The 26963-nt window shown below is 40.0% G+C and overlaps 1 protein-coding gene across 5 annotated transcripts in view; it reads left to right on the forward strand.

The window, feature by feature from the left end:
• Positions 1 to 25394, forward strand: part of GATAD2B (GATA zinc finger domain containing 2B) — an 85950-nt gene extending 60556 nt beyond the window's left edge. For all 5 annotated transcript variants that reach the window (XM_054563105.1, XM_054563108.1, XM_054563109.1 and 2 more), the window contains 10 exons: positions 9573 to 9908; positions 14597 to 14726; positions 16001 to 16132; positions 16437 to 16568; positions 17011 to 17181; positions 17696 to 18011; positions 19356 to 19558; positions 20484 to 20594; positions 20756 to 20873; positions 21551 to 25394. In XM_054563105.1, coding sequence (XP_054419080.1) covers positions 9573 to 9908; positions 14597 to 14726; positions 16001 to 16132; positions 16437 to 16568; positions 17011 to 17181; positions 17696 to 18011; positions 19356 to 19558; positions 20484 to 20594; positions 20756 to 20873; positions 21551 to 21684 — 1783 coding nt within the window. In that variant the 3' untranslated portion in view covers positions 21685 to 25394. The remainder of the gene's footprint in view (positions 1 to 9572; positions 9909 to 14596; positions 14727 to 16000; positions 16133 to 16436; positions 16569 to 17010; positions 17182 to 17695; positions 18012 to 19355; positions 19559 to 20483; positions 20595 to 20755; positions 20874 to 21550) is intronic.
• The last annotated feature ends 1569 nt before the right edge of the window (positions 25395 to 26963 follow it).

Below are 26963 nucleotides of genomic sequence, written 5' to 3' on the forward strand. Positions count from 1 at the left end.
CTGTATATGTAATGTTTAATTTCACTAGAAATAAATCAGGAAGCCACATGTATGACAAATGATTAGTGTTTAGAATATGTGAAGAACTCTCAAAGCACCACAGTAAAAAATAAAAATAAAAAAGCCTAAACAATTCAGTTACAAATGGGCAAAAGATGTGAACAAAAATTGAATAAAAGTTTCACAAAAGAGGATTTGCAGATGTCAGTAAACACATAAAAAGATACTCAACATCATTAGCCGTTAAGGAAATGTAAATTAAAACCATGGTGCACTATTACAACACACCTATCAGAATGGCTTAAATAAAAAATAATGACAACACTAAATGCTAGGGAAGATATAAAGAAACTGGATTTCTCAAACATTGCTTGTGGAACTATATGATGGTACAACTACTCTGGGAAACAGATTGGCAGTTTCTTCTAAAACTAAACATTCATTTGCCATATGACTCAGCAGTTGCACTCTTGGGCATTTATCCCAGATAAATGAAAACTTATGTTTCTATAAAAACTTGTATATGAATGTTTCTAGCAGCTTTATTTATTCTAGCAAAAATCTAGAAACAGCTCAGTTGTCCTTCAGCAGATGAACTATTCAGCAATAAAAAGGAACAAACTATTGGTACATGCAACAGCTTGAATGACTCTCAAGGGAATTGTGCTGGGGGGGGGGGGAATCCAAAAGTTACATAATGTATATAATTCCAATAAATATTTTTGAATAGAAAAATTTTAGATACAGAAAACAGATTAGTGATCACCAGAGTTTGGTGTGTGCTTGGGTGTCTGAGGGGAAAGGATGTATGTGGTTATAAAAAGACAACATAAGGGGTCCTTGAGGTGATGGAACGGTTCTGTTTCTTGACTGTGGTGGATATATGAACCTACAAATATAAAATTGTATAGAACTAAGCACATAAAAATGAGTACAAGTAAAACTGGAGAAACCTGAATATATCTATAGATTATGTCAGTGTTAATATCCTGGTCATGATGTATGATAGTTTTGCAAGATGGTACCATTAGGGAAAACTGGGTAAAGGGTACATGGAATCTTCCTGTACTATTTCTTTTAAAAAAAAATTATTTAATTTTTTAGGAAGAGGGGAAAGGAGGGAGAAAGAGTGGGAGGGAGATATCAATGCTAGATAGAAACATTGATTGGTTGCCTCTCATATGCGCCCCAATCAGAGACTGACTCTGAAACCTAGGCTTGTGCCCTGACTGGTAATCGAACCAGTGACGTTTCACTTTGCAGGACAATGCCCAGTCAACCACCCAACTGAGCCGTACCATTCAGAGCTCTATATTATTTCTTTCCTTTTTTTAAAGATTTTATTTATTTTTAGAGGGGGGAAAGAGAAGGAGAAAGAGAGGGAGAGAAACATTGATGTGTAAGAGAAACATCTTGATCGATTGCCTCTCACATGCCCCACCTGGAGACTTGGCCCGCAACCCAGCATGTTCCCTGATCAGGAATTGAACTGGCAACCTTTTGGTTCACAGGCTGGTGCTCAATTCACTGAGCCACACCAGCCAGTTTTATTATTTCTTAAAACTTCACATGAATATATAATTATCTCAGTAAAAATTGAGTCAAAAAATAAAATGGGGACAAAATATTAAGATTTGATCTTTGTTTATCATCTATACATATTTCCATGTTGGAAGCATTTCATAATAAAGAGAACAGTCCCTTCTGTGTACAACAATAAAATTCTCCTCAGCTGTATATTGCATCCATTTGGAAGATGGATCAGAGGGAGAGAAATCAGTAAAAAAAAAAAGTGAAACTATAAGACATGAATAACCCTGACTGCTGTGGTTCAGATGGTTGGAGCATTGTCCCATAAACTGAAAGGTCATGGGATCGATTCTGAGGGCACATGCCTAAGGTTGAGGATTCAGTCTTCCATTGGGGCACATACAAGAGGTAACCAACCAGTCGATGGTTCTCTCCCTCTTTCTCTCCTTCCCTTACCCTCTCCCCCCCCCCCCCCCCCCGCATGCCTCGAGTGAGGCTTTAAAAAAAAAAATGAAAATTTTTTTACTTAACTAATTTTCTGGGAAAAATACTTTCTAAGAGAAAGTACTTTCCCTCCTACTTAAAATTTTGAAACCAAAATACTATTTTAAAACTTTTTTTTTCTTGTTAAAGAAGTACTACTATTTTGCTTTATTTTTTCTTGTTAAAGAAGTACTACTATTTTGCTTTATAAGAACTACTGTCTTGTTTAACTTTCCATGAAGTAACATGGTCTTTTAGACTGTTGCTACTTTAAACTTCTAAAGTCATGTTACCTTATAGCCTTAAATTTCATCACTTTTAAGAATTGGAGGTTTTTAAAATTTAGCTGACATTTTAAAATTATCTACTAATCCTCTGATGTTAAATGAGAGAACAAATATAAAGGACCTCGTACGTTGCCTAGTAAATAGCAGGCAGTCAGTAGATTCCAGTTCATTTTGCTTTCCCACTCTTCTCTCCCTCCATTCTCTTCGTTCTCAGGATTATGTGTGTCTCTTTTGAAGACTTGGATTTTGGTTTGTGGGTAACAGTGAGTCAGAAACATGATAAGTATGGATCTAGAGTTGTGTTGCCATCTGGCATTCTTTTTTTCCTCCCCCCCCCCAATAGTCAACAGTAAAGTTAAAAGTGGGTATTTTTCTTTTTCTTATTTTAAAGATTTTATTTATTTTAGAGAGAGGGGAAGGGAGGGAGAGGAGAGCGAGAGAAACATCAATATGCCAGAGAAACATTGATCAAGTTGCTTCTTACATTCCCCCAACCTGGGATCTGGCCGGCAACCCAGGCATTTGCCCTGACCTGGGATCGAACTAGCAACCTTTCGGTTGGTGGGATGGTGCCCAACCCACTGACCCACACGAACCAGGGCAGAGCTGGGCATTTTTCTGCCGTTAATTGCTGGACACAATTAACTCCTCTCTTCTTGAAACTCTGTTAATTTGTTTTAATTTGTTGACATGTCATGCTTTCGTAGTTTTCCCCTAGCTCTCTGACCAACCAGCCCTTAAATGTAGGTGTTGCCTTGTCCATGGTTCTATCCTTGAACATATAGTCTTTGACTATATATTTACTTTTTTATGGGCTGTTTCATCCCCATACATTACTCAGTCACCTCCTTTACCCATTCAAATATTTATCTCCACGTCTGGTCTGAGCTCTGGCTCTTTTGTTTATGTATCATGTATCCACCTATCTATTGGATATATGTCTTCACCTTGATTTCATATTGGCACTTCTGGCAGAGTCTTCTGTTAGAATATTTTCAGTTTAAGTAGCAAAAATCCTAGCTCATACTGGCTTAAACATTAAGGAAATTTATTGGCCTATATAACAGGAATCCAGAGACTAACTTTAAGGTAATTTGATCTGGTGGCATAGCTATATAATTAGTTCTCATCTCAAGTGTTCTACTGTGCAGTGTGTGCTGTATCTGCAAGCTCTCTTCCTTCGTGGTGACAAGGTAGCTGCCTGTAGCAATGTAGCAGGGTTACATATTTTCTCATTTACTATTCAGAGGGAGAGAATAGAATTGATTGGACTTGGTGAATTAGATTTAAGATCCAGGAAAAGTCCAAGATGGTTCCCAGGATTGTGGCTTTTGCCTCTGGATAAATTGAATTCTCTTCAAAGAAAAGAAGGCAGAAAAAACTAGATCATGTGAACAACCGAGAACTTATTTTAATTATACGCACATCTGTCTCCTATCAGAATGAAATTGTCAAAGATAGTGACTTAATCTTTTTTCACCTTCATTTCCTTTCTTTTTTTTTTTTTTTTTTTTTTTTTTTTGATTTTCTTCACCTTCATTTCTGACACCTACCTCTGGACTTGGCCCATAGTATATACTTAATACTTAGGGTGAGGGATAATGCATGGATGTGTAAATAGTAAATATACAACACTACTTCATAAGATTATCTAGCTCTGCCCTGAGCATACCCCAAAGCACTGAACTTATATGAGTTCCTTATACACTTAAAAAATTAGGTGGTTATGGTCACTAATTATAATTGTAATGGCAGTAAGGCAGTACCTATACAAAACCCCAGGACAAGGTTTATCTGAGTTTTCAGTGGCTGTGTGTTCAGAATTCTTTGCAAGCAGAGTCACATAGGATCCAAACTTGTATTTCTAATACATGTGTTTATATTTTACACAACCAAATGTCTTGTCAATACCAGCTGTTGAATTATTTAAATCACTTGGCATTTAGGGTTTTGTGGCGTAATCATGGTGTTTAAATATCAGTTCTAACACAATTTACACTGTAGACTCTAACTACATAGTGTACAGTGTAGAAGGTAAGTGGAGGGGGCATAGGTATCAGCCAGCCATAAATTTCCTCCTCTGCCTCATACAGCTGTGTGCAGGGAGATGTACTTGTAAAATAGATTTTTGAAGTGAGCTAGATCAGCATTGGAATTATGGATTCACTAAAGCTTTGCAGTTTTGGGATACCTGTTTGACACTTTTCCCATCTGTAAGGTAAGGATAATACCTCTTATTAAATAAAAACATATGGTAAAGTGCCAAGTAGCATATTTGGCTTTTAAGTAGCTACATAAGAAATATTAGCTGTTATTATTAGCAGCCCAGAAGAAACAGAAAAGATTGCTTAGGCTTTAAACGGCAGTATACAACATTGATTTTACAGAATTTTCATTTTGCTTTTTTAGAGAGGAATTTTTGTGTGACAAGTTTACATTGAATATTATTTTTAAAGCTTTATTGGAGTGTAAGTGTATGATTCAGTGATTTTTTTTTTTTTTTTTTTAGTAAATTTACAGACTTGTGTACATACTGCTACAATCTAGTTTTAGAAATTTCTGTCACCCCAAAAAGATCACTTGTGCCATTTTAATCAGTCTCTGGTACATTGGAATTTTTTTAAAAATTTTATTGTAGCAAATATACATAACATAAAATTTACCATTTTAACCATTTTTAAGTATACAATTCAGCAGCTTTTAAGTACATTCACAGTGTTGTGCACAGTGGTTAATAGATAACCACTATCTGTTTTAAAAACTTCTTGATCCCAGAGACTCTGTTCCCACTGAATAACAACTCCTTACTCCCCTCCACTCCAACTCCCGCCACTGGTAGCCTCTGTTCTATTTTCTGTCTCTCTGAATTTGCCTATTCTAGGTACCTCATCTAAGTAGAACCATAAAATATTTGTCCTTCACTTAGCCTAGTGTTTTCAAGATTCATTCATGTTTCCTTGGATTTTGAGGCAGGCATGCCTGTAAGTACGTAAAGTTGGGGCTTATAATCAATAAAGTCAAGAGTGGGCAAGGAATTTGCGACAACATGAATGGACCTTTAGGGTATTATGCTAAGTGGAAAATGACCCATATGATCTCACTCCTGTGTGAAATATAAAACAAAACAAAACAAAACAAATGAAACAAATACAAACTCATAGATGCAAGCAACAGGTTGGTGGGTTACCAGAGAGAAGGGTAAAATGGGTAAAAGGGTTCAGTTGCATGGGGACTGGTGAAATCTAAACATTTGATAGAGAGCACACTGACATCTATAACAGGTGTCAAATTATAGTATTGTACTCCTAGAACTCATACAACATTATAAACCAATGTTACCTCAACTTTTTAACAAAGAGAGTGGGCAAGGAAAATTTGATCAGAGTTCTCAAGCAATCTACTGGGAAAAATTACCTTAGGCATTCAAATATCTGGTTGTGGTTTCTCCCAACTTACAATGTATCTATTTGTGTCCTTGGAGTATAATAAGGAGGAATTAATTGAACTGCTTTTACCTGTTTGTAAAACTGTCACTTGAAGAAGCCAGGATAATGATGGCATCTCAAACTCCATTCAGCTCTAGGTTACTGAGTTTTGTCATATACTTTCAGTGCTCATGAATATAATTTATCTCAAGACATAAAACTCTGTTGTTGTTTTTTTGTGGCATTTAAAAAAACATTTTAGTTTTGTGAATGGGAGTGGTCCCACAGGGAAATTGTCACAGCTCCAAGTCTGTGTGCTTTTTTTAATTAAAAAAAAATTTTATTGTTCAGATACATTTGTCTCTGTTTTCCCACCACCACTTTCCCCTGCCCTACCCACCGCCACCTCCCACCCTCAATCCTTCCCCACTTTCACTTTGTCCATGGGTCCTTTATACATGTTCGTTGATTTGACCCTTCCCCTTCTTCTCCCCAGTACCCCCCTCCCTCCTTCCCTCTCATTACTCAGCTTGTTTTTTCTTTCAGTGTTGCTGGTTATATTTTTCTCCCTTGTTTGTTTTGTTGATTAGGTTCCACTTAAGTTGAGATCATATGGTATTTGTCTTTCATCCCCTGGCTTATTTCGCTTAGCATAATGCTCTCCAGTTCCATCCATGCTATCATGAAGGGCAGTAGCTCTTTCTTTCTGCTGCATAGTATTCCATTGTGTAAAGGTAGCACAGTTTTTTGATCCACTCATTTATTAAGGATGGGCACTTAGGTTGCTTCTGGCACTTGGCTATTGTAAATTGTGCTGCTAGGGACATTGGGGTACATAGGTTCTTTTGGATTGGTGTTTTGGGATTCTTAGGGTGTAATCCCAGCAGTGGAATTGCTGAGTCAAAAGGCAGTTCCATTTTTAGCTTTTTGAGGAAATTCCAAACTGTTTTTCACAGTAGTTGCACCAGTCTGCTTTCCCAAAACTCTGTATTATATTGAATTTATATTTGTATATCTTGCTGTGTACTTCTCTGAAGATCTTTTCACATCTAGGTGTATAATTAGTTGGGTGACAGACTTTTCCCAACCTTTGCAACTCCTTGTGGTATTTGCAGATATACTCTCAACATGAGGTGTTGATCAAGTTACCCAAGACATTGTTACTGTGGAATTAGGGCTTAATTTTTCATGCTCTATATAGCATTCAACTTTGCAGCTACTCCATCAAGCGCTATTTTTCAGAGGTAAGCCACTTCCAAAGTAAATACATGTCAAAAGAACAAATGTTTGGGAAACCTGTAGCTAAATGATGTTTATACAAGGGGAGACCAAAAAAAGAAGGCAGAATTCTCTTCTGGAGGGCAGGCCTCTTGTAGTACAGGCTTCTCCCACTAGGTGATTGTTCTAGGAACCCACCTGTATCTGTGTACCAGCTGATGTTGTTGTGAGAAGCTGCGTTAGGTTTCAGTGAATTTTTTTTAAGACTCTTTCAGTGTGTTTGCCCATTTCATGATGGACGATTTACCAGCATGCCTGCCCGCACTGTGCTGAGTGTTCAGCCGTTTTTGACCAAAAACAGCATGACCCCGGTGTCCCACCCTCCCTATTCACCAGATCTCACCCCATCAACTTTTTTTTGTTTCCCCCATGAAGAAAGGCCTCAAAGGGAAGTGTGTTGCCCATGTGAAAGAGGTGAAACAAAAACCAGAAACACTAAAAGGCATCAAAATCGAGGAGTTCAAAAACTGTTTTGAACAGTGGAAAAAAAGTCTTGATAGGTGTGTTGCATCAAATGGAAAGTACTTTAAAGGTGACTTTAAAACATGTAAGGATAAATACACAATTTTTTATAAATAAATGTTGTGTTTTTTGGGTCTTCCCCCCCCCCATGTATGCTATTCATATCTGAATACTCTTAACAGAGGACTAAGAGAATATGGAGACGTTGGAACCCTCATACATTGCTGGTGATAATGTAAAATGGTGCAGCTACTTTGGAAAGGATTCCTTCAAAATGTTAAAGAGAGTTACCGTAGGACCCAGCAATTCTGCTTCTAAGTGTATCCCCAGGACAATTGAAAACGTATGTTCACACAAAAACTTGTACACAACAGTTCATAGCAGTTGTTATTCACAATAACAAAAAGGAGGAAAACAAATACTCATCAAGTGATAAATGAATAAACAAAATGTGATTATGTCCATACAATGGAATATCATTTGGCCATAAAAAGATATGAAGTCATGATATATGCTACAACATGAATGAACCTTTAAAAACATAATGCTAAGTGAAAGAAGCCAGTCACAAAAGGCCACATATGATTTCATTTATATAAAAAGTCCAGAATACGCAAAAAGACAGTAAATTAGTGGGAACTAGAGATGGAGGTGGGAGGGAAGGAGAATGACTGCTCATGGGTATGGATTTTTTTAGGGGGAGATGATGAAATATTCTAAATATTGACTGTGGTGATGGTTTTACAACTCTGTTAACATACTAAAAACCATTGAATTATACACTTTAAATTGGTGAATTATATCTCAATAAAGCTGTTCTTTAAAAAGAGAATTAAGAAACAGTAAAAAATTCAAAGCTTGGGGTTCTGACTTTTGTCTGGTCTTCAAAAGATGTTTCCTTTTATTGGACATTTTTTTGTTGGTTACTCTTTGTCCTTATTATAACCAGAGATGAGTTACTGTTTTACTCTACACTACAGGAAGGAAGATGCCTCAAGCACATACATGTTTTGGTTTTGTTTTTTTTGTTTTTGGTTTTGTTTTTTTTTTTTTTGCAAGTGCACCAATTAACATTGGTATCCTTTGCCATCCTGCTACTTGAATCTATGAATTATTGGGCCTAATCTCATACCTTTTTATTGGGCCTAATTTCATACCTAGGTATGAAAGTCAAGCCAAGAGTATATAAATTAAATTTTGTTTAGCAACTTTCTCTCACTTTTACAGATGAAATTGAGACTTGGGGAGGGTGGTGAAGTAATTTATTAAATAGTTTGTCTTGTAAAAGTAAGTAGCAGTTTGAACCTATATTTCTGTGACTCAAAAATTTTCTTTCTGGTGTCTCAGCTATTTCCTACCAAGAAAACAGCCCTGGATTTAAAAGTACTGGAGAAATTCTTTTAGATTTCATTAGTGTAAAAAATCAAAGGGAGATAGGAAAATGATAGTTAGCTTGTCTTTAATAATTTTGCTGCATGAGTAGAGAAAATAATACCTTTTATCAGCTTTAAGCATCTTGAGTCCTTCATTAAGCCAAGCCAGGTATCTTAAGATACTGAATCCATAACTGTAGAATTGAGGGCAAATTAACAATGGACCCCTCTAATCCTTGCTATACTCAGACAACTCAGGCTTCCTGTTAGATGTTCTTTTTCTAATTCATCTTTCTTATGTTTCTTAATTTATAAGATAAGACAGTTTAAGATAATGGTGTGCATGACCTGAGAAACTTTCCATTCATAGGAGTCTTTTCCAGGAGAAAAATTTAGTATGAGAATTAAAGTGAAAGCATCTCTCTTTGAGCATGCATGAACAAAAGCCAGTCACAGAAGAATGTTTCTTTTAGGAGAAATGTAGACTCTCAATGGACTGTCCAGGTAAGTGTAGTGTTTGGTTTCCGGCATCTCTACAATAAGGACCTAATTGACTGGAGAGTATTTGTAGTTTCTTTAGTTTCTAGAAAGATAAAGGCTAGGCTAACTGAGTTAACTTTGAGCTCTATGTACGTAACTATGATTCTTCTTAATACCTTTACTACCTACCCTGTTTTCTTATGGACTGTTTAAGGGACTTTATTCTGATCTCCCTTGTATTTTTCTTTCCATAGGATGGATAGAATGACAGAAGATGCTCTTCGCCTGAATCTTTTGAAGCGGAGCTTGGATCCAGCAGATGAGCGAGATGATGTCCTGGCCAAGCGACTCAAAATGGAAGGACATGAGGCCATGGAGCGTCTGAAAATGTTAGCACTGCTTAAACGGAAGGATTTGGCAAATCTTGAAGTGCCGCATGAATTACCCACAAAACAGGATGGCAGTGGTGTCAAGGGCTTTGAAGAGAAACTCAATGGGAATCTCAGGCCTCATGGAGACAACAGGACTGCTGGAAGGCCAGGCAAAGAAAACATCAATGATGAGCCTGTGGATATGAGTGCTAGACGGAGGTATGGCTTGATTGAGCTGCCTCCAGGGATAGGGTCTTCTCATAAATTAAGCCTATGAAAATGGAACAAATTCTAAAGAGAGGAGGTTTTTTTTCATCCTAAATTTTTTGAAAGAAAACAGATCTATGCCATATGGCTTGACCCTGAATTCTTCTCATTTCCAAATGAAACCAGGTGCCTCAAAAATTTGTGTAGCATACAGAGAATCATAGTTCTTACCTTAAGATAAAGTGGTCATTTCTGGATAAAGGAGGCACTATAGTACTGATACCCCAAATAAAAGTGAATTAATATACTCTTTTATTCTAATCTTATGGCTATTTTAGGAGGAAAAAAGTCTCTTCTTCAGATCATTTCAGGAGTTTTAGGGTCTGTTTATTATGGAGTCCCAGCTTCCTTTCCTTTCCTTTCCTTTCCTTTCTTTTCCTTCCCCTTCCCTTTCCCCTTCCCCTTCTCCTTTCCTTTCTTCTTGTGCCTACCAATTGTGCTTTAAAAAAAAGATTCATTCATTCATTCATTCATTCATTCATTCATTTATAGAGAGGGAAAGGGAGGCAGAAAGAGAGGGAGAGAAACATCCATGTGTGGTTGCCTCTCCAGATTCCCCTAGTGGGGACCTGGCCCACTACCCAGGCATGTGCCCTGACTGGGAATAGACCCTTTGGTTTGCTGGCCAGCACCCAATCCACTGAGCCACACCATCCAGGGCCTCAGTTTTTACTATATCAAAAAAAAAAAAAAATGGGCCCAGGTTTTCTTGTGTCAACAAGGAAATTATCTTCATGTGGTAATTCTCTACATTTTTGCTTCATTTGTGGCCATTTTCCCAACATAGGTATATACATTTACTTGTACATGTACACTCATGCTTGTGCTCTCTTTCTTTCTCCCATACACACAACACAAGCAAACATTTTCATAGGCCTTTTTTTCTGGTGCCTATCAGGTGAGTACCTAAAACTGTGGAGCACATACTAAGAGGTACCTTGAACTGGCTGAGGGTGGAGACTGCCTTGACATTGAATCACAGTATAGAAAAACTCTAATTTTGAGAACATTCAGTATATTATGTTTCAGCTGATAGGCATTACACTTCAATGTTCAGTTGCCTTACAGCTGACCTTCTTTGTCCTAGAACTGATCAAAAGCAGATCTTTAAGCTGGACTGATGGAGAAAGAAGAAAGAAGGAATGGTTGTAACCTTACCTGGGTTTCTTTCTCTACCTTTTAATGTTTACTTACCAGTATTGTCCCAGGATTATCTTTTTAAAATAAAACATCCAATAAGGGGACATTATTCTTGGTGTAGCATTAAAAACCCTTAGGAAATTTCAAGTAAGTTCCCTAGTTGTCCTGGAAGAGGAAAAAAATTCTTGGGAGCTATAGGTAGTGTCAGCAGAATGTTATGAAAGTAGGTTAATCCTTAGATCCTTTGGGAAAAAAAGAAAAAGTGGATAAATGAGATCATATACCTGAGCAACCCAGTTGCCTCATAATCACTCTTACCCTTCTATTTCAGTGGAGAGGAAGAAGAGGGAAAATGTTAGGTGGATTTCTCACATCCCAAATTGGAACTGAAAATGTGTTTTTCATAGAAACATTGTTACATGTTTTGGTAAGATCTCATTGGTGCTATTGGAATTATAAAATATCACAGATAAATTCTATGTTAAAAAGTCAGAATACCTTGAAAACCCACCATTGCTTTTTATTTTAGAGGGATGACCTTTTGAAATGATCCTCTAGAAACTGGGAATCTTTTTTAATGGTCTCCAGGGAAAGAGGCTTGATGTAAACCATCTAGAGCCCCATTCTACATGGAAGAATAAGGCCTTATTGGCCCATGTCTTTTCCCATTCACCAGATATACTTACTGACAGCTATTTCTACTTAGCCCCAAGGTTTTTATAAGAATAAATAAGATTATAATAGAGTGCTCAGCAAGAACAATGGCTTTAGTTGATATGGATAAAAGGAGAGAATTTAAAAGCAGAAACAAGGAAGTGCTCTTGTTGTAGCCATACCATTTGCCTAAGTATCTTTTTTTTTAATCATTTGGGCAAATTACATCTACTATGAAATAAGGTAAATATGAGACCAGTACTACTTATATTTTGTAATGCTAGAGAGATAGGACAATTTTTTTGTTTGTTTGTTTAGTTTTTATTACTGTGGCCTTAAGGATTAGCCATTTTATAGCTTCTGGGAATCTGCCAGTCTGAGTCACAAGTGATGTCAGCAGCAAGTTCAGCTTTTGTAATGTCTCTCTAACAGGTAGTGTTTCATATTTAATAACACAAAATATAGTAAATCATATATATGAATTCCTGTCCCTGGAGAATTTAATAAATGATGCTAGAATTTAGGTTAAAAGTAAATTAAAAACTTACGGAGTGAAATTTGATTTGAGCTTCGTCTTACCTGTACTGCCTAACTAATGTGGGTCTGATTATATCTGAGAATAAAATACCATTTAGAGCCTTGGCTGGAGCATTGTCCCATAGCTGAAGGGTTGCAGGTTTGATTGCTGGTCGGGGCACATGCCTGGCTTGCAGGTTTCATCCCTGGTCCAGGTATGCACAATTTCCAGTCGCAGCTATCCCCGGTATAGACACCTGCGGTTATACAACCATTTGCATTGATGTTTCTCTCTTTCCCTTCCTCTCTCTAAAAAGCAATGAAAAATGCCCTCTAGTGAGGATAGGTAAAAAAGAAAAAAATATATCATGTAGAGTTCTGATACAGCTCTCTTATAGATGCCACTCAGTTGCAAAATCTCCATCCAGAAATGTCTCTGCCTATCTTGTTTCTGGACAGTCCCTAAGCAGTTGGTCAGTGGCACTCATTTGAGCAAGGAAGAATTCCTTAACTTAAAATAATCTGTGATATATGCATCAAGCAAGAACCAGAATGGAAAGAGCTTCTGACTGTTGATGTAAACATTGGGGAATCAAATAGAGAAGTAGTAGGAATCTACCAGAACTCAAAATTGTTCACCCATGTAAGTGTTATGGATGGTAGAAAGATAAAGGAATGTAGAAATGATAAATAAAAGTCACCAAAAAAATGAATTCACATTATTTAGGCCTGACCATTACTCTAGGAAATTAGGTTTAGAGAATGACAAGTTCTTTTTTTCCTTTATTGGCTTCTTTTTCCAGAACCCCACATTCTCAGCTTGCTGTGTCTGTGACCAGTGGTTACAGAGTATTGCAGAAGAACTTAATAGTTCCCAAGATATTCTTATTATTCTGTCCCCTTATTCTATTTCCTGAGCCAAATTTGGTTGATTTTTGTAACTCCATTTTATCCTGTAGAGAAAGTGAATGCCTATCCCAACCATCCAGGGTGCCTAGTTTAAAAGGCACATATGTGCCCTGGGCACTGTGGCTTAGTTGGTTGGAGTGTTGTCCCATAACTGAAAGGTTGCAGGTTCTAACCCCAGTCTGGGTGCATAGAGGAGACAACCAATCAGTGTTTCTCTCTCACTTCACTGTCTCACTCTCTTCCTTCCTCGCTCTCTAAAAGCAGCAAAAAAGTGTCCTCCAGTGAGGAATTTTTAAAAATTGAAAAAATGTTTAAAAAAAGGCACTTGTGCCAACAGCAACTGAGTCAAGAAGCCCCGAAAAAATGGTAGAGAGGCTCTCAGGACTAAAGATCTGTGTGGGTGTTAAGAGTTTGAGTTACATGTTTAAAAAGACCTAAGAACACATTGCTTTAAACCTGTATACTCCAAACTACAGTGAAGAACTCAAGGAAATAGGGCCTGGGGAACATATCTTTGAGTTAAGACAGTAGAGGAAAGGAAGAAGATACACATTGACTTGGAAATCTAGTCAGTTAGAATATTCAGGAATCTTGTTTTCCAGGTCCTAAGAGTTGAATGCCATTTTTCAGCATCCTGGAGAAGCAAGTATGATTCTTTTAAGGCTAGCCCCACAAAGACCAAAACTAAAGTTGTTTACTAAATAGGCTCCAGGAGAACCAGTGTGGAAGATTTAGATTTCAAAGTCATTTCTAGACAGTTTCTTACTGAGGAAGGATGCTAAATAGAACTCTGGCAAGTAGATGCAAATTCCATACAGATTTACATCTGGAGTTTCAGTCCTCTAGAAGGCTACAGGCATTGTACTTGTCATTGTCCATTCCCTCAAGCCAATGAGAATAGTACCTTCTTTTGCCTTAACTGTTGACAGAATAGACTATCATGGAGTTGTAATATAACCTTCTTTCTTGTAAATCCTCAGATAGCCAAGACCATGTTGTCATTGGTATAATGAGCTACCTCTTTTAACAGTGTATCAGCTGTACCTAGAGTGGGCAACTAGGCTTTACTGTCTTTGCCCTTCTTCCCCTGTCAAGCTAATCATTTTAGGGAAACATTTAGAATTTTTATTTCATTAGTGTGTTAAGAACACTCACTTCCATTTCTGAATCCTGTGTCTTTGTCTCTGCATCCTTTGTGAGGAATTTAAATAGGAAAAGTACCTTTTCAGAGGTTTTATAATCACTTACATTTTAGTGTCTTCTTCATTCTAGGATTTGGGTTCTCTGTCTTCCCTGGATGAATTGGAACAGATCAGAGTTCTGTTGGATTTCTTTGTTGGGTATAGAAAAGAAGTTTCTTAAACTTTTGTATGAACCTTCACTATTGGACATACCTTAATTTTTTTCTTTTTCTTGTTTAGTGAGCCAGATCGAGGAAGGCTAACTCCCTCCCCAGACATCATTGTTTTATCTGATAATGAGGCTTCCAGTCCTCGTTCCAGCTCCCGAATGGAAGAAAGGCTCAAAGCAGCCAATCTAGAGATGTTTAAGGTAAAAAGAAAGGGGGCAGGGAGGGGGGCAGAAAAAGAAAAAGATTTTTCTTACTCCTTCTAATTCTTTTTAATTCTGTGAGAGTCCCAGTCCTGCTATTTTTATGGTTTACTTTTTAGATCTAAACACCTACCCATTGATGATACTTTATAGATAAATATTAACATTCAGGGGAACTTTTGGAGGGAACTCTTAGAATCAAGTGGAGAAGATAGTTTCAAAAAGCATATTCAATAGAATTTATCTTTGGAAAATGAAAGCAAAACTTCATAATTCAAATCATATAAAATAAACTCTTGGCTGAAAGGATACCTTCTATACTCTGTCCTGGTTCTCAAAATAGGGAGGGAATTCTAAATTTTTATGCAATCTGGAAGGAAATAATGGCTTTAAAAGATTCAGAAACATTATTTTAAAGGAAAGCAGTGTCTCCCTTTGGCCCTTCTTATGTTTTGTCAGTAATATGGTTGATCAGCATTTATATGTGATCTCTCCTTTCATTCTGTAAGTATTTTTTGAGTACAGCAAGTCCTTGAATAACATCATTTGATTCAACATCATTTTCTTATAGTGTTGATGAGAAGAAAAAAAATGAATTCCCAGCCTGGGCCAGTGTCTGTGTGGAGTTTGCTTGTCCTCCTCATGTCTGTGTAGGTTTTCTCTGGGTACTCTGGTTTCCTCCCACATCCCAAAGATGTGCACATTAGGTTAAACGGTGTGACTCACTTGTTAGTCTGAGTGGGGTGTGTGTGGGGGTTTGAGGGTGCCCCCGATGGAAGGGTATCCTGTGCAGGGTCAACTCCCTCCTTGTACCCTGAGCTGCCAGGACAAGTTCTGTCCACTGCCAACCCTGAGCTGAAATAAGTGAGTTGGAGAATAATTACCTTACTTTGTATTAATCTTTCTTAAATATACATAGAGCTTACATTTATTTTAGTGTTTACTATTAGAAATGTTTTGGTATTTATTTAGAAGTTTGGTGATGTTTTTGTGACCAGAAATATGCCATAAGAACTAAATTCTTGTTTATATTGGTCGATAGTAAAAATTGGTTCCATTAAACATCATTTTGTTTAAAGTCGATAGTTTTCAAGACCCTACTAACGATGTAAAGTTAGGACTTACTGTACCTCCTGAATACCAGACACTGTACAGAGCCCAGGGACACAAAGATAGCAATCCCATCAACACTTCTGCTTCGTGTGGAAGATGAAGGTTTCAGACCTAAAAGAAGGGATCCTCTTGCAGAACTGATAGTCTCCATGTTTTTTTAGGGGAAAGGCATTGAGGAACGGCAGCAGCTCATCAAGCAGCTGAGGGATGAGCTACGATTGGAAGAAGCTCGATTGGTGCTGTTAAAGAAACTGAGACAGAGTCAGCTGCAGAAAGAGAATGTGGTGCAGAAGGTAATGTGCCCTAGAAATAAGGGGCAGGGAAAGGACAGAAAAACTGTTTGAGAATGGGCTACTCCAGGTAGGTTAAACTGAGTGCCGCCTTATTCTCTTTTTCCATGGTTTTTGCTCTTTAGGAATAGTGTTTTTTATGTTAGGCCTTAATCAAGAAAACTTTGATTTTTTTTTTTTTTTTTCATTTTTCCTATTGATCAGTGGGAGCTTCACATTAACAAAGAATTTTAAAAGTTTAGAAGTGTACCTAATTTCTACCTCTTTAGCCTTTTCCAACTGTTTCACTTTCTGTTCTCCCTCTCAGACTCCAGTTGTACAGAATGCAGCATCTATTGTTCAGCCATCTCCTGCCCATGTGGGACAGCAGGGCCTCTCCAAGCTTCCCTCCCGGCCTGGGGCCCAAGGGGTTGAACCTCAGAATTTGAGAACGTTACAGGTATGTGACCCATAGTAGGATCTTACTGTCAGAGGGCCCTGTTTATCCTCTCTCTGTTTTAGGACTTTTGTGGAAATTGTAAAAGAGCCCAGCCCTGACGAAGGTGTTATTTCTACAGACAGTCCTCTTGGTCCTTTATGGTCTGATTTAGTCTTCAATAGAAGGATAGATAACGCTCGTCTTTCCACTGTATTTTTTTCTTCTCTAGAGAATATTTTCAGTTCAGCCCTTTTTCATATAGGGTTGGATAGCTTACACCAAAAAAAAGGCCAGGAAATTCCTAGCCACTAATCAGGGTTTACAGTGATGGTAGACTTATCTCACAGGTCATTAGGCACAGTTGCTAAATTTGACTGTATATTTCTACTCAGCTGTGTGTTATAGGTAATGTATTCTCTTTAGCATTTTACCACCTATGACTAGTTCTTGTCTTCCCTTTCAGGGTCATAGTGTCATCCGTTCAGCAACCAATACCACTCTCCCACACATGTTGATGTCTCAGCGTGTTATTGCACCAAACCCAGCCCAGCTACAGGGCCAACGGGGCCCACCTAAGCCTGGCCTCGTACGCACCACAACACCCAATATGAATCCCACCATCAATTACCAGCCGGTAAGAGAAAGCCCTGAAGTGGAAACACAGAAATCTTTTATTTGCTTTCCCAGTTGAAAGAACCGTAGATTTTATGTGTTTGGACATAGAGAAACTAGGACAACAAGGATAATTTTGGGGGAACATGGACAACTATCCCCAAAGTGGAAACATTGTGGAATTTTGAAAGTAGAGTTGGAAAAGGGAGGTTATACAGCAAAGCATCAGTAAGCTAAAATCTGCCCAGAAGAAAGGATAGAAGGATCTAAGGAATAATAAGCATAAAGATGTATAACAGAAAACATCTTTAACTTTTTTCCCCCCTTAGCACTTTTAGCTCATAGCCACTATCATTCTCCTTTCTTGTGTACTGTAGTTCTTCAGTGAAGAAGTTAGACACTACCTGTCTTTTCCTGAGTTTTGGGGAAGCTAAGTAGTCCAGAGTAAGATCAAATAGTGTTCTCTGCCACAAAAGCAAGAATTGGTCCTTTTTCTCCACATGTCATCACTGACTCCTGTACTCAATCTATTTCAGCAGTCAAGTTCTTCCGTTCCCTGTCAGCGCACAACATCCTCTGCCATCTATATGAACCTTGCCTCCCATATCCAGCCAGGGACCGTGAACAGAGTGTCCTCACCACTTCCTAGCCCCAGCGCCATGACTGATGCTGCCAACTCACAGGCTGCCGCCAAATTGGCTCTTCGCAAACAGCTGGAAAAGACACTCCTGGAGATTCCACCCCCTAAACCTCCTGCTCCCTTGCTTCACTTTCTGCCTAGTGCAGCCAATAGCGAGTTCATCTACATGGTAGGCTTGGAAGAAGTCGTACAGAGTGTTATCGACAGCCAAGGTAAGACTATTTTTTTATCTGGTCAGTCTTTTTATCGAAGCAAACGGTTACCAAGCCTGATTGACATAAGCAGAGTATCACAGGGTATTGTGTAATATTAAATAATCTCTTCTTACTATATATTGTGTATTTAGTGTCTTGTGTATTTTTTGTAGTATATTTGTTTACTTCTTTTAAATGGTGCTTAGCATGATTCCTGTATAATTTGATGACTGGAACACTGATTTTTTTTTTTTAATTAATTTATTTTTAGAGAGAGAGGAAGGGAGAGAAAAAATATCGATTTGTTGTTCCACTTATTTATGCAATCATTGGTTGATTCTTGTTTGTGCCCTGAACAAGTAACCTTGGTCTATCGGGATGACACTCTAACCAACTGAGCTACCCAGCCAGAGTTAGAACACTTACTTTTTGATGTCAGTATTTATGGGACATTGTGCTACATTATTATATTCAGTCCCGGACATTTGAGTGTTTATAGTTGAGAAAATAGACATACTGATGTAGATAACTATTACCACATAAAAGCTTGTAAACTAACACCGAACCAGACTATAAAGTATTAACACTGTACAGTCTGTACAAACAGAAATTATTAAGCCTGAGTTTTAAACATATGGACTTAGGGGAACACCTGACAGTAAATTGCCTGAAGGGCTCAGTATTGGCTAGAAACAGATCACAAAGTGAATAATTTAAATGCTTATAACTAAAAGTTATAAACAAACATGTGTGACGAAGATAAATGCAGTCTGAGGTAGAGAGATGCTAAGAAGCACCCTGACTGATGTGGCCCGGGGGGTTGGGAATCGTCCCGCAAACCAAAGGGTTGCCGGATTGATTCCCGAACAGGATACATGCCTGGGTTGTGGATCAGGACCCCAGTTGGGTGCTTGTGAGACACAGCTGATCAGTGTTACTCTCCTTCTTTCTCCCTCCCTCCCTTTCTTTCTAAAATGTAAATAAATAAAATCTTTAAAAAAGAGAGATGCTAAAATATTGGCTGAGCAAGCTGAAGTCTTGAGTCTGAATTGGTGCGGTTTTTTAAATCATTGTAATATAATAGGAAATTAGAAGACTTGGGTTCTTGTGCCACCTTTGTCACTTATTTTTTGGAGTCCATTTTCTCCTTTGTAAATGGGGTTGGTGGTATCTGAATTCACTACAATAATGTTACAATCAAAGGAAATAAAAATATTTTATAAACTATAGAGTGTTCTTTTTGTAGAGTCTCTTTCTTAATTCAGCAGAATGAACTCCTGGAGAGAGATTCATTTGTTGAAGAGAAACATTAGATGGGGAGGAAGTGTGAAACCACTGATTATTCTTCTTGTTGGCATCTAGGCAAAAGCTGTGCCTCACTTCTGCGGGTCGAACCCTTTGTTTGTGCCCAGTGCCGCACAGATTTCACCCCTCACTGGAAGCAAGAGAAGAATGGTAAGATTCTATGTGAGCAATGTATGACCTCCAACCAGAAGAAGGCTCTAAAAGCTGAACACACCAACAGGCTGAAAAATGCTTTTGTTAAAGCCCTACAGCAGGAACAGGTAAGAATTCCGACTCCTCACCAGTGACTTGCCCAGGTTGAGTTTTCCCAAAAGATAGTTACTTCTAGTTTAGAGGAGCTGTCTGTGTGGTCCCCACAGTCCTGGTGACTAGGTTTCCAGATCTAGGTTTATAGAACCTAGAGGCCTGGATTCCCTTTTTCACTACTTACCATTCTGTCTTTCTATTTCCATTTGATTATTTTTGATTGGGTAAGAGCATAGTAAGTGTTATATAATGGCTGAGGTAAAGGGAAAGGGACAGAAATCTTGAAACGCTTGGTTTTCCCTATTTATTCTTGACTTCATTTTCTCCTCAAATGGATTTTGATGGGAGGGATTTGTATTTGTGTTAGAAATCCCTTTGAGAGAAGTAATTATCTTCAGTCTATATTTGATAATGAAATAACATTGGAAGGGTAGATTTAAAGTAGCCTAGTGAAGATTAGTGGTACTAGAGCATGTGAACACCTCCTATAGTATTAATGCAATGAGTCTATCTTGAAGAGGGGAGGATGTGTTGAGAAGCTGATATTCTTTTCCTCTATCCCATTTTCCACCCCAGCACCCATCAAGACCCCTTTGGGTAGCATCATAGACCTTTGGAAAATGGGTAGAGAAAAGTGAAAAAGAAAAAAAAACCCTCAATAACTCACCAGCCTTAATTACATCAGTCAGCTCATTGCCACTACCCAGGCCTCTCCAGTTAACTACTGAGAGCCAGCTTTTTTGGAGAGAGGGACCCCTTAATTAGTGAAGCATGGTGGCTACTTGTACCCAGAGATCTTGGTGCACCTACCCCACAAAACTCTTTTGCCTTTTCCATATCCCTCTAACTAGTTGGCAACATTAGAGATAAGACCTCTAGGTTTTCTGGTTAGGAAATTGGGTGCTGTCCTGCCCAACTTGACCTGGTGACTCCCAACAGGAAATTGAACAGCGATTACAGCAGCAGGCAGCCCTCTCCCCCACTACGGCTCCAGCTGTATCCAGTGTCAGTAAACAAGAGACCATAATGAGACATCATACACTTCGGCAGGTAAGGATGTCTCTCAGAGGTTCTTCAGCCTTTTATCCCAACTTGTTTTTCCTTCTGCGGGAAATCATACTGCAGTCCTACTCTCCTATATCCTTACCTCCCTGTCCTTTAAACCTTCCATCATGGCAGAGTTTTGTTGAACTGTCTCCTCATCATTGCAGGCTCCACAGCCCCAAAGCAGCCTCCAACGTGGCATACCCACATCTGCCCGTTCCATGCTTTCCAATTTTGCACAGGCACCTCAGCTGTCTGTGCCAGGTGGCCTCCTTGGTATGCCAGGTAAGAAGGGTTGATCTGAGAACTTTCCTCAGGTATTGGCTAATTAGTACACAGTTCTTTAGCAGCTTCTTTAAATGAATTACTCCTTTTGTTTTCTCCTCTTTCTTTAGGTCCTACTCCATTTACTCTCTTGTTACTGAGCAAATGTTTGCTAAATTCAGACTACATGCCAGGCACAGTGCAGTAGGGTCTTGATGGTAAAAATAGCACTGTCTCTGCCATTAGAAATTTAATGTCTCATGTGCACCCTTGGTGGACATGTGGTTATAGACTTCTTTTGGCCACAGCAGCGGGATCAGCTGTCCTTAATCCTGTTTGAATGATCCAGGGATGCCTCTCCATGGTCAACAGCCCCAAAACCAAAGCAGATTCAGTGATTTCATCTCTCTATCTTGGTTATTTTTTTTTCTCACCACTGTTTTCTTCAACTCTCCTATATCATCAAGACACCATGTTGTTTATTCTGATTGAACTGAAGTTTCAGGAAGACCTCTTTCCCTAAAGCTTGGGAGCAGAGGGGTAGTTGCTGCTGAAATAAAGCCTAACTGAGTCTAGACAGAAGTAGGGAGCTTTTAATATTTTCTCTCTAGTTCTAACTCTGTAGCCCCAAGTGTAGCAGAAGAAGGCGTCATTTCCTCTTTTAATACCTGCCCTCCACTTTTGTCTCTTGGGTCTAGGTGTCAACATTGCATACTTGAACACTGGCATCGGAGGACACAAAGCCCCCAGTTTGGCAGACCGACAGCGGGAATACCTTTTAGACATGATCCCTCCCCGGTCTATATCGCAGTCCATCAGTGGACAGAAATAACGCCTATTCCACTTGTACTGCCCCACCCTTGAATCCTTTACCCCTCTCCTCCCCACTGGCCCCAACTTCCGTCGCATGCAGTGCCTGTACTGGTGCCTACCATACACGGAAAACAAACAGAAAAACAGAAGACAAAAAATAGAAATCAACAAGAAAACGTATGCCCTGCCCCACTACCTCCCCTTTATTTCACACTGCTGCAATCTGTTCTTCTGCCGCTCTGTCTTCTCTCTTCAGTTTTCTTGAACAGTGAGGCGAATCTTCGCCTCTGGTAGAGGTCAGAATGAGGTCCTGGGGAGAAATCTAAGCCCTCTGACGTGTGTTTCTAAGTTTGTTTTTATGCTGTAATGATTATTATTATTTTTAATGATGTTGTGTGTCCTCCCTTTGTTCAGTGGACGGTTAAACCTTTTTATTTTTTCCCAATATTTTAAAAAAAATTTTTTTTGTTCTTTTTCTTTTGCATATATATATAAACACAAATGACATTCAATTAAATAATAGGAGCATTGCAGTAGGGTCCCAGCTGCCAGGTAGGACATGACTAGGAGTGTTAGGGCAGAAGTTTTTATGCACTTAACCAGGGGTGGGGGGTAGGGGAGAAGTGGTGGCATCAAACAAGGAAAAACAGCACACCCACTGTGGAGCCTCTGGGCTGGACAGTTTGGGAGGCAGTGTTTGGTACTGAAGTTGGGCTCCTAAGAATGAGGGGAAAGAGCCTAGAGGGAGAAGCTTTAAAACTTCACCACCCTGAAATTGACTCATGGAGAAGGAGGAGAAAGGGGCCTGATGATGAACGTAATGCTGAGCCAGGGAGGACTGAGACCAGTTCTTGACCTTTTGGATGCTGGGGGAATAAGATTGGTTTCCTGACCCCAGTGGAAACATGAAAGTCTATTCCAGGCCAACTAGCCCAAAATAATTATTTCATCTTAACTTTCTTCATAAAAATTTTCCCCACCCCACTTTTTTTTTTAATCCTGATCTGCCCCCTGGTATCTGCATCCCCATTTGTACTATAGAGGAATGGCTGTTCCCTGCCTGAGTTTGCTGGGACCTCTAGAGTTGGAATGGGCATGAATGAGTGAAATGACAAAGGGAGGAAATAGAGGAAGGAAGAAGGGTTTTCTCTCCTGAAAATTGAGGCTTACATTTGTTCTCTCTTCGCCCTCTGAGTGCCAGGAGGTGAGGTTGAGAGCACCTGATCATACTGGAGTCCTGCTGTGACCTTGGTGCTCTAACTGCAGAGCCAACTGCTCAGAACCAGTCCCTTGAAGCCCAGGCCAACTTTGGGCCTCTACTAGAAAAATATTTGTTGCCATCCCTCCTCCCCCATTCCCAAATTCAATTAACTTTGCTTTTTTTTTTTCTTTTCTTTTCTCTCTTAAGCGCTACTAATGTAGAGAATGAATTGAATTGAATCGTGCAATGTTGCTCTTCTGGGGATTGGGGAGATTAGCATCCCATTTGCCCATACCATGGGGGAGGGGGCGGGGACCAGGCTGTTTCTGAGGCAGGGGAAGTCCTGTAAAGGTGGAGTTTCTGCTCCCATAGTGTATACCCATCTGCCCCTCCAGCTCTAGAAGCTACCACAATGTGAGGAGGAGATACTCTCAGCAGAGAGATGTGAAGAGGACTTTAACATTTTGCCCTTGAAAGCCACCTGGGAAGTTCCCCCACTTTTATTTCTTAAAATTTATTTTTTAAAAGTAAGAAGGCACTTTTAAAATTAACACACACACAAACTGCACATCTTCTCCGAAGTTTGGGGATGGGATGGGAGAAGGAGCTAGAATCAGGCTCAGTTCTCCCCACTCTGGCCTCTATTCCCCATACCCCAGAGCCACTGTGGGTGATTATACTGGTCCTATAGGCCTTCCTGGCTTTTGTCTTTCTTCCCTCCCCCCAAATTCATTGAGCACTTAATAAAGGAGCAGAGATACAGCCTGTGTCTGGGCTCCCTCAATGGTGAAATGATTCTGGAAGCTAGACACTAGTAACAGGTAGTGATGGGGTCGTTTCGAGTATTTTTCTGGGGAATGTGGTACCCCTGACTGTAAGTGGTGGTGGGGGGGAGTAATGGAACTGGGTGTGGGGTTATTTTAAAATTATATATATATATATATATATATATAAAGATATATTCTTACATCTTTTCTTTGCCCTCTGTGCTTTGAAAGCACTGGATAAATCGTTTGGTTTTGCTTTTCTCTCTTCCATGAAATTGGAAGCTTTTTTTAAAAATATATTTCCCTACAAGTCATCTTGCCTTGTGGCATGTCTGTTTAGCCTCTTCCTCTCCCCCCACCCATAATGAAGTGCCATTTCTGTTGTCTCCCCTCCTCCAGCTCAGAGGCACTCAAGAGGTATGATGTGCCCAAGTTTGTCAGTTGAGATTAAAAGTAAGGAACAGAGAATGTGCAATATCGTTTGGCTGGGGGCTGTCCCTGCCTTGAGCTGAGCCCCTTCCCTGGGAGCCAGGCCACCTTTGCATGGGGTTTGGAAGTAAGATGTGTAGAGAAGGGGGAATGATGGGGAAGGAAAGCCTATAGTTGAGTGCCTGCCAAGGTGCTGAGGCGATGGGGGAGAGGGTGGAGTCTTCCCTGTTTTTATCCCCTCAGGGTCAATTACATAGAGGCTGCTTATTAACTAGTATAGCTCCATGACCCTTGGCTCAATCACTGAGGTTTTGATTTCTTACTCTTCCGATTTTCCTACCCTTCCCAGGGATTAGTGATGGGGGTAAGGTTTTCCTAATCATGGTAAAGTATTAGCCTTCCACCTCCTTCCTTCCCTCCCTCTTCCCTGTCCTTCTGTCTTCCTCATTTCTTTATTTTTCATCACTAATTGCCTTGTGTTTCCCCCAAGCCTGTTGTTGCTGTCCATCCCCAGGCCTTGGGCCCTATAGACACTAAACCTCGTGCTCTAAAGATAGGAGGACAGATTCTCTGTTCAGAGTTATCCTTTACCCTCTAGAGCTCTTAAGCTCAGGGTCATAGTGAGGATCCCACTAGTTCTGCCTGGTTTACTCCATCTCCAGAGGCTCTAAAAGTAGTTTATGGACAGTGGCTTATTCCCTAGAAGCTTGAAACGGGTGGAAGAGTGGTGAGGCTTGGGTAAAGCTGAGGGACAGAGGTCCTTATTTGTCTCTCTCTCTCTCTCTCTTTTTTTTTTTTTTTTTTTTTTTGTCACTTGACCACAGCATCTGGACTTCCTTTCCTCCATCCTTGGAATAAGTATTTTTTTCCACATTTTTGGATGTATGTATGGTAGACTTTTTTTTAAGACAGAGATAAATGTGTTCCTGCTTTGGTTACCTTTCCTTTCCCCTTTGAAAAGAATTAGCTATAGAACTGCTTTGTAAAGATGCTTCTTGATATTTTACGTTTGTTCCTTTTCCCCAACCATCCCCTCTTCTCTCCACCCCACCCTGAACCCAGTCCTAGGTTCCGTTCCCCTCCAACAAGACCTTCATTAGCTTATGATATTTGCTGCCGAGATGTTATAACAAGGACTCATTCGTGTATATAAGCTATTTCTTGATCCATTTAAAAGGAATTGTACATTGTGTAGAAAAAAAAAAAACCTGAAAAAGAGAAAAAAAAAGCCCTAGCCATGGATATTGTGAAACTGTGTTATGTCATTTTGTAATGTGCCCGTTTGTGTATGATCCGTGCAAAAGGGTTTCTGGGGAAGGGGTGGGGGTTGGGAGGCAGGGCTGTGGAGGGTGGGTAGGGGAGTGGGCCGGGCCCAGCACACTGAGACTGGCAGCTGCTCCAACCCCATCCCTCCTTAGAGATGCCACCTCCCCCACCACCCACCCCTCATTTGTGCCTTGCCTCCCCACCCTGGAGTATTCCCTCCGGGTCACCAGCACTGCCTTGGCAGAGCCCACTCCCTATTCTAACCTGCCCACCCTCCCTACCCCCCAGCATTAGGTTGATACTGTGGGGAAGTGCTGGGGGTTGGGAGGTAGCCGAGGAATGGGGCCGTTCCCCCGGGGGCATTGAAACCAAGTATTATTATGAATTGTAATTGTATTTGCACTGTTTTTTTTCCTCTTATTGCATCAGCATATATACAATATACCTATATAACAAAATTTAGTGTCAAGCTTTCTTATGCAAGGGATTTCCCCTACCTCACCCCCACCCCCCCCAAAAAAAAAACACATAACCTAGTTTCATGGGCCTTTGAAGGGTGATTGTCAGGGGATGATAGAAAGGACTTTTAACAAGTCATCCTAAGAAGGTCTCACCTAGGGAGAGCCACATCCATCTGCACGATTTAGGCTTTGTAAATTGGGGTGAGGCTGGGCCAGTATGAAAGCTAAGGCTCCTAGTCCAGACTGGAGAGTAAAGAGAACCACAACACAAAGCGGGGTGGGGTGGTGGCACAGTCTGGAGACCTGAGGTCTAGTCCCAAACTTTCCTACTAACTTGGTATGGTAGAGTTAATGTTCTGGATCTCAGTTTTCTTATTTGTGAAATGACAGTGGAAATCATCTTGCCACCAAGTTTATTCTATGCTTCTTCCCCAACCTACAAAACATCTTGAGGTGAGGAAAATGTTGGGATGAAAAACCAGAGAGGAAATCAGAGCTGACTAGTGCTGAAGTGGTTGCATGTGTGACAATGCCCTTGGAGAGCTGCCAGGCCTCTGCTGTTACTTTTGGTTTGGGAAAGGCAGCAGTGATGTCTAGGACATAAGTAGACCTGTGACATCTTTGCCCTTACGCCTCTAGTCATTTGAAGGCAGGGATCAGGCCTCAAAGCCCCCCTCACAGGGCCCTTCAGGGTGGTTGACCAGTGAATGCCCCAGGTTAGTGGTCTGGTGACTTACACCCTTTGTGAGGTACAGTATGTGAAACTTCCCCTGTCATCTTGGTGATAGAGTAGGAGAGCTCAGCTATGTGGTCCACATCTTGTCTCCTTCCCTCATATCCCATCTGAATCCCCTAAAGGCAGCTGTCTCACCCAGTCTGTCTTCTTCAGGGGCCCAATTTCCCCACAGCCTGGACTGAGTACTTACTCCCATATGCTTTAGGTGCTTGGCTGGTAAATCCTGGAGAGGATACAGGATGATGGGTGAGGCCCTGGTGAAGGTGGAAGGATAGACTGGGGTGGGGGGTGGGGAGCAGGGAGGTGGGATGGGGAATGGCCTTCTCTGAATGGGGTGGGTGGGAGGGGAACAAGACCCTTTTGCACAACTCTCTTTTAAGTTTCCTTTTTTTTTTTTTTTAACTCATTCTAATTTTCTGCATTGTGTTTGGGAATTAA

This window comes from Pteronotus mesoamericanus, unplaced genomic scaffold (assembly GCF_021234165.1).
Source record: "Pteronotus mesoamericanus isolate MK-2021 breed Mesoamerican mustached bat unplaced genomic scaffold, CSHL_Meso_final scaffold_705, whole genome shotgun sequence".
In the NCBI taxonomy this organism is placed as follows: Eukaryota; Metazoa; Chordata; class Mammalia; order Chiroptera; family Mormoopidae; genus Pteronotus; species Pteronotus mesoamericanus.